At 44.2% G+C, this 12,052-nt stretch overlaps 2 protein-coding genes across 5 annotated transcripts in view; one reads left to right on the top strand and one right to left on the bottom strand.

Moving 5' to 3' along the window:
• The first annotated feature begins 367 nt into the window (after positions 1-367).
• RPL31 (ribosomal protein L31) lies at positions 368-5,276 on the top strand. Of its 2 annotated transcripts, none has more exons than XM_015626844.3 (5): positions 368-477; positions 1,075-1,191; positions 2,684-2,809; positions 4,597-4,709; positions 5,204-5,276. In XM_015626844.3, the coding sequence occupies exons 2-5, from the start codon at positions 1,085-1,087 to the stop codon at positions 5,233-5,235; spliced, it is 378 nt and encodes a 125-aa protein (XP_015482330.1). In that variant the 5' UTR covers positions 368-477; positions 1,075-1,084; the 3' UTR covers positions 5,236-5,276. The 2 variants fall into 2 exon arrangements, with proteins under 2 accessions (XP_015482330.1, XP_015482339.1); XM_015626853.1 differs by lacking the exon at positions 368-477 and adding an exon at positions 881-930.
• Positions 5,277-5,779: 503 nt separating this feature from the next.
• TBC1D8 (TBC1 domain family member 8) overlaps positions 5,780-12,052 on the bottom strand; it is a 49,145-nt gene continuing 42,872 nt past the window's right edge. For all 3 annotated transcript variants that reach the window (XM_015626818.3, XM_015626832.3, XM_015626828.3), the window contains exons 15-20: positions 11,785-11,853; positions 10,237-10,477; positions 8,942-9,007; positions 8,249-8,338; positions 7,987-8,087; positions 5,780-6,745 (exon numbers count right to left, since the gene is read on the bottom strand). In XM_015626818.3, coding sequence (XP_015482304.1) covers positions 6,287-6,745; positions 7,987-8,087; positions 8,249-8,338; positions 8,942-9,007; positions 10,237-10,477; positions 11,785-11,853 — 1,026 coding nt within the window. In that variant the 3' untranslated portion in view covers positions 5,780-6,286. The remainder of the gene's footprint in view (positions 6,746-7,986; positions 8,088-8,248; positions 8,339-8,941; positions 9,008-10,236; positions 10,478-11,784; positions 11,854-12,052) is intronic.

The following is a 12,052-nucleotide window of genomic DNA, read 5'->3' as shown; positions in this document are numbered from 1 at the left end:
ACACTGACACCGCCCCAGTGAACACCCCGGTACAGGCACACACTGACACGGCCCCAGTGAACACCCCGGTACAGACACACACTGACACGGCTCCAGTGAACACCCCGCTCCGGGCACACACTGACACCGCCCCAGTGAACACCCCGCTCCGGGCACACACTGACACGGCTCCAGTGAACACCCCGGTGCAGGCACACACTGACACGGCCCCAGTGAACACCCCTGTACAGGCACACACTGACACGGCCCCAGTGAACACCCCGGTGCAGGCACACACTGACACGGCCCCAGGGAACACCCCTGTACAGACACAGCCAGACACGGCCCCAGTGAACACCCCGCTCCGGGCACACACGGACACCGCCCCCAGGCCAGCCCCTCCTGCCGCCGGCGCAGTCGCTTCCCCGCCTCATCCCGGAAGCGCTCGTGTTTCCCAGCGTGCCCCGCGCGCTCCTTTCCGGCCGGTGCCCGGGCAGGGTGAGTGTGGGCCGGGGCTGGTCCCGCCGAATCCGCCTCCATCGGCCCCGCCGACACCGCGGCGCGGCGGGAACGCGGCCCGGCCCGGCATGGGGGGCGGCCGGGCAAGGGGGGCACCGGCTGGGATCTCCCGGCGCGTCCGCGTTCGGCGGGAATGGGGCTCCTCTCCTGCCCTCCCCAGGCCCGGGGAGGCCTGCGGGACTCTTGGGACGGGGATACGGCCCGTGCTGATGCCCCTTTGAGGAGCCGGTCTGGCCCCGTCGTGTTCATTCCGGGGCGGGCTGAGCTGAGCTCCTGGGTCGCCTTGCAGAGGGACGGGGCTTGGGGCTGGCCAGGAGGCCCATGTTAATGCGAGATGGTCGAAGAGTCTCGGATGTGCTTCCTGCCCTTCTCAGGTTGATGCAAGTAAAGCATCTGTGATGCTGGGAAGTTGCTGCGTGAAACCTGCGACCGGTGCGACCCCGGGGCTTACGGAAGCTTGGGTTTAAGTTTCTGAGTGTGGGAATTGTGCGGTTCGTAATGGGCTGGGGACGGCGGGAGAGAAGGGGACGGGGAAGGCCCGAGATCTGCGTTTGATGTGTACGTGGTGCCTTTCAGCGTCGCTGAGATGGCTCCCGCAAAGAAAGGCGGCGAGAAGAAGAAGGGGCGCTCTGCCATCAACGAAGTAGTAACTCGGGAATACACCATCAACATTCACAAGCGGATCCATGGCGTGTAAGTTTTTTTCAGCGAAATTTGCCTTCTGTGAAGTGGCATTTGGTAATGGATTCAGTAGGTTTTAAAGAGCAGAGAAGGACTGTCCTTAGAGCATTGTGTTTGTGGTCCCTTGTGCCTCGGTTGTGTCCCGAGGCAGCAGCTCTGTACCTGTGCAGCCCCAGACTTGGCTTGTGGCTTTCAGGAATAAGCCCGTTTCTGTGATTGTGAGTGTTCTGGGACTTAAAGTTAGATCGAGTTACTTCTGTGCACTCTTTCTTTCCCAAGCAAATGCCCTCTGAGAAAGTTTCAGAAATTAAATTATTGGCTTCTTGTTTATTACAAAATTGTGTGAGGTGTAGATTGGGATATCATCTGGGTTAAAGGATATTTGTTGTGTGTAAGCAAGAGTAGTTTTAAGAGTTTTAATTGACCAGATGTTGAACCTCATTAAACTGTGTAGTGGAAAAGTGCTTCAGAGGAAACTGCAATGCCCTTGCATTCTGTGTATGCCTGCAAGCACCTGGATGACACCATCCAAATCCAGACAATTGGTGCAGTGGCTAAAGTTAACATGGAATAGGAGAGAAATGAGGCAGTGGAGCACTGCAAAGCCGTGGCTGAGAATGGGAGGCAGTGGTACTCTTTAAATGGCAGTAAGATGTCCTGGCCTTACCTGTTGATTGGCATGTCTTTCTGTGTTAATGCTCATGATCCTGCTGTCCACCTTTCTTTTTGGGCATGATACGCTAGTGTTAAATGCTTTTTATTTAATGCTTGTCTCACTTGTGATCAAGTACCCACTTCCCATTTCTGGCACAAAGTATTGACAGCAGTGTGCACATAATTTAACTGAATATGGGAGCTCTGGACACTGTGGGACCTCAGGCACTACTGGCACAGCCCCGTGTCAGAGCGTGGGTACAATAGATGTGGCAAAACTCATGGTGCAGCTCTTACTTCTACTGTGGATGCCCAGTCCTGCAGGGTCTGGCCATAATGGGCATGAGACCAGGCTATACTGGGGAAAAAAAACAGTTCTGATGGTGGTGCAGTCCTGATAGCATGAAAGAAAATAACCATCAAGTACTGTTCAGCAAAAGCTGATATTCAGATAACATCAGTTTTGTTCTTCTGCTGTTTATTTCAATACTGATACAGTTCTGTCATGTTTATGTTACTATTGCTGCACTGCTTTGTGTTCATAGGGCTTTTATTCAGAGTGCCTGTGACACTTCAGTGTTACTGAGATATTCAGATACGTTGACATGAAAACGAAGGCTTAAAATGCAGGAGATCTTGTGATTGCAAAATTTTACTGAAATTACTCTACCTAAGTATAAATGGTTTCTATTTAAGTTAGCATCTGCCTGCCAGGGTGAAGTTCTAGTCAGGCTGGTGCAGCTGTTAAGCACAATGCTTTGGGGGCTGTATGTTTGGAGAACACATGGAACAAGTGTCTAGTGCTGACAGTGTCCTGAAGTTAAAGAAATGGCTCTTGTGTTTGTCCCAGGGGCTTCAAGAAGCGAGCACCACGCGCTCTCAAGGAAATCCGTAAATTTGCGATGAAGGAGATGGGTACTCCTGACGTTCGCATTGATACCAGATTGAACAAAGCAGTCTGGGCTAAAGGAATAAGGTGGGTTTGTCACCTCTGTGTTCTCATCAGCTGTCCTGGCATATTTGTAACAATGGTAAACTCTGGGATTGAAAGAATTTCCTTCTCCTTTTAATAAGAATAAAGCAAAGGAAAGAAGGAATGCAGGTTTGGAAGCAGAGAGCAGGAGAGACAAAGGATTGGGGTATTGTAATACCCCAATTAGTACCTTGTAGTACCTTGATCCCTGTTGCAGCAGTTTTTATAAACATGACCTTTTAGTGATACCACAATCCCAGGCTAGTGGAATTTGTATAGTGTATCTGAACAGGATTAGGTTTTGAGGTATGCTGAGCAAGTGCTGCACAGGTGTATTTTCAATAGGGCCATTAATCTTTCTTGAAAGTACAAATAAGTAAGTAGTTTGGGGACCAAAAACTACAACTTCTGTTAAATGACTGCTAGAAAGGCAGCTGATTCAACGTGCATAAAGATGGTCCAAAAGAACTCCTGTGGGGAGTGGGACTTCTTAAACTGTAATAAAAGGTTAACTGATCTGGATTGATGCTTTGAGAGATGCAAATGGGTTTAAACCATGTCTTCTGGGAATTAGATCCCTAAGTCTGGAATATGACTTACATAGAATGCTTTGCCTGGCGTTGTGTGGTCAACCCTTCCTTCAAAAGCAGAGCTGGAGGATGAGACTGAGTTACTGGGTCTTGCAGGCAGGGGTTTTCTGTCCTGTTAAATTGCCCAGTTCATAGGGAGTGAAGCAGCAGTGGAACCAGGAGACAGCATACATAACTCCAGAGCTTTGTAGTGAGGCTGCTAACCACGACTTCCTTATTAACTGGTATTAGCTGGTACAAGTGCAGTCTGTGGAGCAAGGAATCGCCACATCTGTCTTTCCAGTGCGAGTCTGCTGTTTTTACAAGTTAGAATACATAATGTAAGCAAAGTAAAGTATCTTCCTCTGGAAGGATCAGCAGAGGCTAAAATCACCATGTTGGCTGGTATGATAGTCAGTGATCCACATAAAATAGTGAAAAATGCTTTTGACTTTGACAGGAAGGGAGTAAAGGACAGCCAGTTCCGGTGTCTAAATCAATGTCCACCTGATGTTCTTGAAAGGGCTGTTGCAGCAGGGAGGAGGAGGTTCCTTCACATATTCTGTGGAGCAAAGTACTCTGAGCAGGAGTTTCCTGAAATCATGTTTGAGATGGTGGGTTATGTGAAAAATGGTGTGGAGAAAAAAAATTTGCGTTTCCCCTCAACAGCATATTTTGGGCATTATTAAGTGAGGGCACTGAGCTGTGATTTGCCTATTACAAACAAAATCATTAAACAATTTAGTCATGATTCCATGTGCTTTGTGAGGAAAAAATGATGATCAGTTTTGTGCCAATAAGACCTTGCTTCAGGCTGTTGACTTCTGATGAAAGCCCTTGGGCTTTTCAGGGTAGATTGTTGGGGTTTTTCCTCACTGCTTTATACTTTAGTAAGAAATGCTTGTTAGCAGCAGCTGCTTGCTGATCATGTTCACTGGACAATCTTCATGGTGTATTTCCTCAGCAGTGGACTGATGATGCACTTCTGACTTCATGCTCCTACTGGATTATGAATTCACCTTACTCAAGGCTCAGTTAAATCTTACCTGCTAACTTTAATAAAACCAAGCAAAAGAAACAAAAACCTTCTCTAAGTCAAATAGTACAGTCTCTTAAGGTACAAGGTTTTGCTCTTGGTATGATGCTGAGAAAGAACTTTCCATGAATTCACGGGTTCCAATACATATTTCATTGCAAATTAATCTGCCATCTTCATTTTAGGAACGTTCCTTACCGCATCCGTGTGCGTTTGTCCAGAAAGCGCAATGAGGATGAGGATTCACCCAACAAGCTGTATACTCTGGTTACCTATGTACCAGTCACAACATTCAAAGGTAAGGAAGGTTCCTGCATCTCCCATGCCATGTTTTTCTGAACAAGAAGCAAAGCAGGACAGCTCCTCCTGCAGTGCAAAATTCAGATGAAAAGCATACTGCAAGAGTCAAACCACTGGCTTAACCTAGCTCTGCTGTAGAGAACAGGGCTCCTAATCCACATTAAAAGGAAGTGAAATGATGATGTAGATTTTGAGAGACTTGACAGACATGGGCCATGGTCACTAGGGTAGTTGTAGGGTTTGTTCTCCCATGTTTTCCCATCTGATGTCAAAAGCTCAGGCAGGTTAAGCCCTCTCTGCTTGTCATCTGAGAAAAATCAATTCTGTAACTCAACTAAGTTTTTGTTTTAATATTTGGAGAAATACTTGTCTATATAGTTTGCTCTTCCAGAAGTAGATCAGCAGACTAGCCTTGAAACTGTAGGTGTACTTTCTTGGGAAGAGTTCCACATATATATATAACAGGTGGTGATAAAATGTCTTGTTTTGCAGGTCTACAGACAGTCAATGTGGATGAAAATTAAACTGATTTTCATTACAATAAAAAGTTAAAATACATTCTTAAGTTGTTTTTATTGTCCAGTCTCTTCAAGCTCTCAGCTGTGAAGCATTGAGTTGAACAGGTACTACTTGCTTTCTTTGAATTTGAACATAATGGTGTAATTTTCTTAAAGATACACTAGACTTACATGTGAATGGAGTGAGGAGATTCAGATGTTCTTTGTGGGTGGCAGAGTCATGGTGGGTTTGTTTTGTTCTGGGTATTAAAGAGCCTTTACAGAGTTATTTTAAGTTAAGGTCAAGTTTGTTTAAAAATAAAAGAAGAAAAACACAACCAAAACTGATGATCAATATTTCACGTTATGTAATCTCATGTGGATGATGTGCCCCGCTGGCCTCTTAGGCAGACTCAGTAGGCTTCTCCCAAAGCAGCTCTGTGTGCAACACAGAAACAGGGTTTAGATTAGTGGAAATAACTGTGATCATGCTACTTCAGGGTATTTGTTTAAAGCAGTAGGGACTAAAGGCACTTGGCTTCCCTAAACCAGAAAATACTGTCAGTGCCAGTCTTGTACAAAAAGAGTTTATTGAAAAGTGCATGTTTTCACAGACCAACATGAGAAGCACAGTCCATGTACACTTAACATTTCAGCAAGACATAAAAATTGGAATACAATCAAATATATTAAAATAGTTTCAATTACCAGCATTGAAACAGTTTTCGGTATTAGTGCAAAAAAAGGCAACCAAAACAAACTCTGGACAGCAGATCAGAAGTGTTTTCCCCTGCCTAAAAAAAAAAAGACAACTGGAGCCAGCCTCTGCTCTCCCAGCGTGGAAGAGGGCTTCAGTGTCTTCACACTGTAGACAGATGTTTCCTTTTACATTCAAAACAAGAACATCATAAGTCAGTGGTACAAAACAAACCTACACACCCTTTTAGCTTTTAAAGCTCTTAAACTGAAAACCACAGACCAACAAATTGGATACCAGAAGTCCAGTGCTAACTGAAAGCCTTTTACACTATGTCCTTTGGCATAATTTCAGTGCATTTCATTCTTGACATGTTTGCTGCTACTGCGTGCTTGGTTTTGCGTGTTCATTCCGTGACTGGCAGCTCATTCCATTTGTTCTGAGACTGTACTGATTTAGCTTTGCATTCTCAAGCTTTGGTTTCAGTTCTAAGGGTTTTTCAAAGAAGTTAACTAATGATTGTTCAGTCAAGAGAGAGGCTAAAATATGTTCAAAAGAGACAGTCCAGTCCCCCTCAGTCACAGGTGAAGGTTGAGAGTCTTTGTGAGGGGTCTTCACAGTGTCAGTAAAAACAGCATCCTGGTCTGAAGCAGAGGCCTCGGGCTGTAAGTCCTCGGTGAACTCATCTGATCCACTCCCCAGGCTGATGCTCCTTTGTCCTACTTCTCCAATCTGAAGTAACAGCGTGGTCACAGTGGCAATGGCTTGATACAAATCATTCTCCTCTGGATCTTCATGAAACATGCTATACAGTGTTTTGCAGAACTGAATGAACTCCTTCTGTAAAGGACGAAAAACCAGCATCACAGTCATGAACAGTCATGCTAAGGATCATTGCAGGAGGCAGGTGTGGCATGGTAGTGCAAAGCCAAGTGGAATGCTGTGTACATTTATATGTTCTTTTTTAACTCCTGACTGCTTCTAAAAAATGTTAGTGAAGGGATTTCAACCCACAGTGGTGCTGCTAGGAAACCCTGTGCTGAAATCAGAAAGGGAAGAGGGCAGTGAAGTTTTGATGCCCTGATGAAGGAAACTGGGACCTGCCGTATGATCTGAGGGCAAGTGAGATAGAAGGCAAGGTATAATCCCTTACTAGTGGCTGCTGCAGAGAATGGGTTACAACCAAAGTAGCCATCCACAGGCCTGCAGGCAAACTTCCCTTCTGCTGTTTCTTTCCCCTTTCCCAGCTCTTCTAAAACAATTCAGAGATCTTCCCTGCACAGATCCTTTCTGTCTGCCTTGCTCACCCATCATGGCTGATTAATCAGGCTAGGCAGGATGTATGTCTCCGTATATCCTGCTATGAAAGTTGTGAGCCCTCAGTGAAATGATGCCTTTTTGAGATTGTGAGCCCCTGCAGAGCTGCCAGGCTAGGTACATCCCACCCATTTAAAACTTCATTTAGTAACACAAGCACAGAAGGGATTCTGGGAGCAGGCTCTCTTTCTTTGCATGTCTGTACATTTGTTTTATTAATATGGGGCCCTTTACCCTCCAGTTGCTTTCCTCATGCCAACAACATAGAAAGCTACTGGCATTAGAAAACAGATGGTAATATTGTGACAGCCTTCAGCTGTTTCCCTGCAGTTCTAGTCAGCATTTGGCTAAGACAAGACAAGTTCCAGGTGTGGTGGACTAAAAAGTTACTGGTTTGGTGCAGAGGAGGTATGGGAATACAGAACAAAAATGTGCATTCTTGGGGAATTTTTTGGCTTAGGAGGAGGAGGCCTTGCAGCCTGCATAAGCCTGTTTGCTTGTGTGTCCTGCTGCAGGTGAGGGTTAATCTGAAGTTCTGTTCACCAGCCAATCTGAGCAGAGGGAACTGCTAGGAAGGTAGTTTGTGGAAGTTAAAGTTTTTAAGCACCTGCTCCCTGGACCAGAGAGGAGCCCAATCCTCAATGCCTGAAGGACTGAATCCAAGTTCAGGCTGAAGTTACACTTCATGAGTGAACACCAAACTGTTGAATTCAATAATTTCATTTTGAGTGCACTTGAAAAGCACTTCTTTAAAAGGTACACACCTGGCTCATTTTTGGCAATTCCTTTTCAGTTTTAGTATCCTTTTCTTTGGCTAGATCCTTCAGCATCTGCTTCAATTGTTTTTGGTAATCTACTGCATCACCTTTATTGGAGCAGACATAAAAAGGAGAATTAATTTTCAAGTCACTGGAGTAAATTTACATTTCAAAATAAACCCCAGAGAGCAGAGATAACATGGTAGGGATCACAGGTGGAAAGTTGGTTATCCCATGCACTCACATTAGAGAACCATTCTGGACCTACCGTTTGATTTTCCAATGACCAGTGGCCTTGACGTTGATAGCAAAGGATTCTTCAATGGTGACTGGCTGTCTCGTTCATTTTCTGTGAGAGCTATCCAAGAAATGTGACAAATTTAATCCTTTGAATTTGGCATGATGATTATTTCTTTTTCTAAAATTTACATACTTGAAGAAAGTGAAGTAATCATGCAAAGATGTTTTGTAAACACTTTAGGTACTTCATTAAATCACACTGTAAAACGATGTTCCTGTTAGACTGGTACTGCAATTGGAAGCTTGCCAAGATCTGCACATTTAATTAAAAACTGCACAGAGGAGCTACCACAGAATTTTGTCACCTAATCAAAACTGGATTAAGATATATACAAGGAGATCTCTATATGTAGTACAAGCCATTCAAAAACATTATTTCAGCTTGTATTTTTTCTGGAAGTAAGTATGCAGCCATATAATTAGCTGCAAAAGATCTCTGAATGCAACAGATGTGTGAGCTTTGACACTGTAATCTATACATTTCATCCAAAAAGGCTCCATTTGTAATTAATGGAGTAATTTGTAAAATACAGTGAGTGTAACTACAAATTGCTCCCAGTTGGAAGAAAGCAAGATGGAGTTCTTCATTAAGCAGCTTTTCCCCAGAAGCAAGAGATTTTTGGGGGAAACTGAGGTATTCATTTCCTTTCAGATTTCTTACCTGGTGGGATATGCAGCTTATATAGTAACTTTATCTTTTCATTCATTTCTCCATTATACATAACATCTGCAAGGAAAATAAAGAACAAGAAGGAAGTGAACCAGAGCATTTACTTCCACAGTTTAAAATAAACCTGGCATCTCTCTGTGCCCAAAGGAAAACTGTTTATATGGACAATAAACATATGGCCAGTGTATAACTTCAGGTTGTGCCTGTCAATGAGGAACAGCAGGTGACAGCCATCTGTTTTGGTCTTTGTTCTTGTGAAATAGACTGGGAGCACTTAACCCTATGGAGCTTCAGCATCATTTGAAAATATCAGGGAGAATGACAGGGAATGTAGTAAAGGCTGCTTGCTGCCACAGATTTGCAGAAACGTGAGAGAGGAGAGACAGATAATGTTGGAGACATCATAGTCTTAGTATTTCTCTCCTTCAGCCCTTACTGCTGTTCTACAGAGTAAGCCTGAAGGAGGTGACTATTTTATATGTAATGTAATTCACATTTTCAATGACCAGTAAAAATTAGATTCTGAACTTTCAAATTAACTCAATACTGTGGAGAACTTAAAAATTAAATAAAAATAATTAAAATTGTATCCCTCTAAGAATCAAATAAAAAGAGAATACAGGGTGCCTTAGTATTCACATAAAGAATTCTAAAAATTGGAAGTGGAAAGAATATGAAATCATTGATTTTTACTGAAGCTTTTAATTTCAGTTTTTTCCACTTGGGGTCAGACAACAGTTGAGATCTGCCACTTTCTCTTCAGCCAGATTTTGGACAGGCAGTCTCAACTATTAGGACAGCTGGTGGCCTCAAGACCAACCTTAGCACTGCACTCAGTCACTGCTGGCCAGATTTTTTTTGTTCTGCTTACTGTCAACATGCAAGGCAGGCAGCAGTCAGCTGTGCAGGGTTAAGTCTTCAAGAACCAGTTTTAAAAAGGTACACTGAGATTTCAGAACTATACTCAGAGCAACAACTGGGTAGAGAGGATTTCCTAGCATTCTGTGCAGACCCAAGTTTAATTCTTAACTCATACAAGATTGTCAACAAAATTACTATTGTCTGAGAAATCAAATATTATACAACATTCAATCATGTCCTTTAGGCTGTCTTTTAAATCAAATTGACTTCAGGTGATTGAAACAAAAAAATGAGTCACTGATAATGGTAATGACATGCCCTAGAAACCATCCTCTCTGGCAGTTATGTGGCATTTTAACACCCCTGTCTCCCTCACGTTCCTCCCCCTGCTCTGCTCCCCAGCCCAGCCTGCGGTGAGCCGATACCCAAGCAGGTGGCGAGCCCCTTGAACTCGATGAGCCGGTCCATGTTCTCATCCAGGAGGCGGAAGGTCCTGTGGGCGAGGAGCTCGGTGTGCTCCCCGCAGGTCCAGGGCGAGAGCAGGCGGTAGAGGCTGGCGAACTGCTGGGCGTCGATGCGGTACTGCTCGGCGTACGGCCTGCTGGGGTCGTGGCGCTCCGACACCGCGCTCCTGCTTTCCCAGTAGCACCTGATTAAATGTTCTCTCTAGGAGAAATCGGAGACACGAGAGCAGTTGTTGCAGGGGGCAGCAGCAGAGAGCACAACCAGCAGAAAAAGGCATTCACGTCAAACTACGCTGTAACGTGCTCAAAATTCGCTCTGTGCAAGGTGTCATAGTGATACCAAGACCATCCCTGTGTGAAAAAGCAAATCTTTCATCAGAGCAGACAGCCACTCTCACAATTTCCAATGGATAATTAATAAACATGAAGGGAGACTGGGCAGATTCTTGAAAGAAAATTCACTGTGGGCTACTGAAACTCTATTTAACCACATCTGACCCAGGATGTCCCTTAGAAGCCAAAGGTACAGAGGGTCACAAAAAATATGGAATAAACATAGATTTGACCTGCTCATTTATTCCCTCTCAGACCTCTCCATTTGGATACTGTACCATTAGTCTTCTGTTAGGGACAGGCAAAACAAAGAGTCCCAACAAAGCAAGCTGTCCCTGGGAGAGCCAGGGAAATAACAAAAAAGGAACCACTACCAGAAAATGAAAGTAGGGGAGTGTGAGCTAGTCAAAGATCAAAACCAGCAGTGAGGAGCAGGAGGGATGCACTGAAGAACAAGCCCCAGCAGCATCATCTTACAACCACTAACGGATGCAGGATACAGCTGCTCTTGGCGACAAAGCTGTGTAACATTAACAACATACCACAGTCATATTCTCAGTATTTGTGGCTATGAACAATACACAGAAGAAATGGTCTGTTAAGGGAAATAATTACAGCTTGGACTTCTACATCAAGTATAGTTGTATAAGATTAGATGTCCCTGTCTCCAAACTTAAGTTTTATCAAACATCAGCTTAACAGAAAGGAACTGAAACTGCTTTTAGTTAAAACAAACAAAAAACCCCCACCTATTAGAAAATTTGGACAAATGGCAAGGACACAAGGTTGTAGGGTTTTGAGTTTTCTTCCCCCATGGAAAAGAGAGTCTGCCTTTAAAGAGAATTTACAGAGCAGGACTTAAAAGCACTACCAAGCCCCAAGTGAGCAGAGCTACATAATATTTGATTTATTTTGCATGTGAAAGTTAACAGAACCTAACTTCTCAGGGACCATTTCCAAGCGGAAAATTAGGAAGAAAGTCTGGAGCAGTTGTCAGAAGCATCAGTACATTACTATTCCTCTTCAACAACTGCACAGCCACAGAAAGGACAAAATGGCAAGATCCCACCCAGGGAGCACAGCCCAGGCAGAGGATGGGAGGTCAGTGCTGCACTGCCAAGTTACGCCCAAAGAACCCTCAATGAGGTGCATCCCCTGCTTTTCAGGGAGACCAACCTTGAACAAGTCATACAATTCCTCTAAATCTTCAGGAAGAATTGAAACATCTGGGATGACAACTCGGAGCTTAAAAAGAAAGAAAATCATGTTAGTGACATCACTGACATGGGCAGACTCATGAGATGTACTTATGTGGAAAACCACTATTAAAAAACCTTTGTGCTGCTTCCCCCTTCTTTAGGTTCACCAGTTGGACAGATCCATGAAAAGAGAAATCCCTCAAGGGCTATTAGAAACAAAGACAGGAAGTCCCTAAGCTACAGGT

This window comes from Parus major, chromosome 1 (assembly GCF_001522545.3).
Source record: "Parus major isolate Abel chromosome 1, Parus_major1.1, whole genome shotgun sequence".
NCBI classification, from domain to species: Eukaryota; Metazoa; Chordata; class Aves; order Passeriformes; family Paridae; genus Parus; species Parus major.
Note: the sequence above shows the minus strand (reverse complement) of the source record. Positions and strands in the feature narration are given on the sequence as shown.

Coding starts and splice junctions, on each gene's coding strand:
- RPL31 (XM_015626844.3), top strand. CDS start 1,085: ATGGCTCCCGCAAAGAAAGGCGGCGAGAAGAAGAAGGGGCGCTCTGCC. Junction 1,192..2,683: donor CACAAGCGGATCCATGGCGT/GTAAGTTTTTTT, acceptor TGTTTGTCCCAG/GGGCTTCAAGAAGCGAGCAC. Junction 4,710..5,203: donor ACCAGTCACAACATTCAAAG/GTAAGGAAGGTT, acceptor CTTGTTTTGCAG/GTCTACAGACAGTCAATGTG.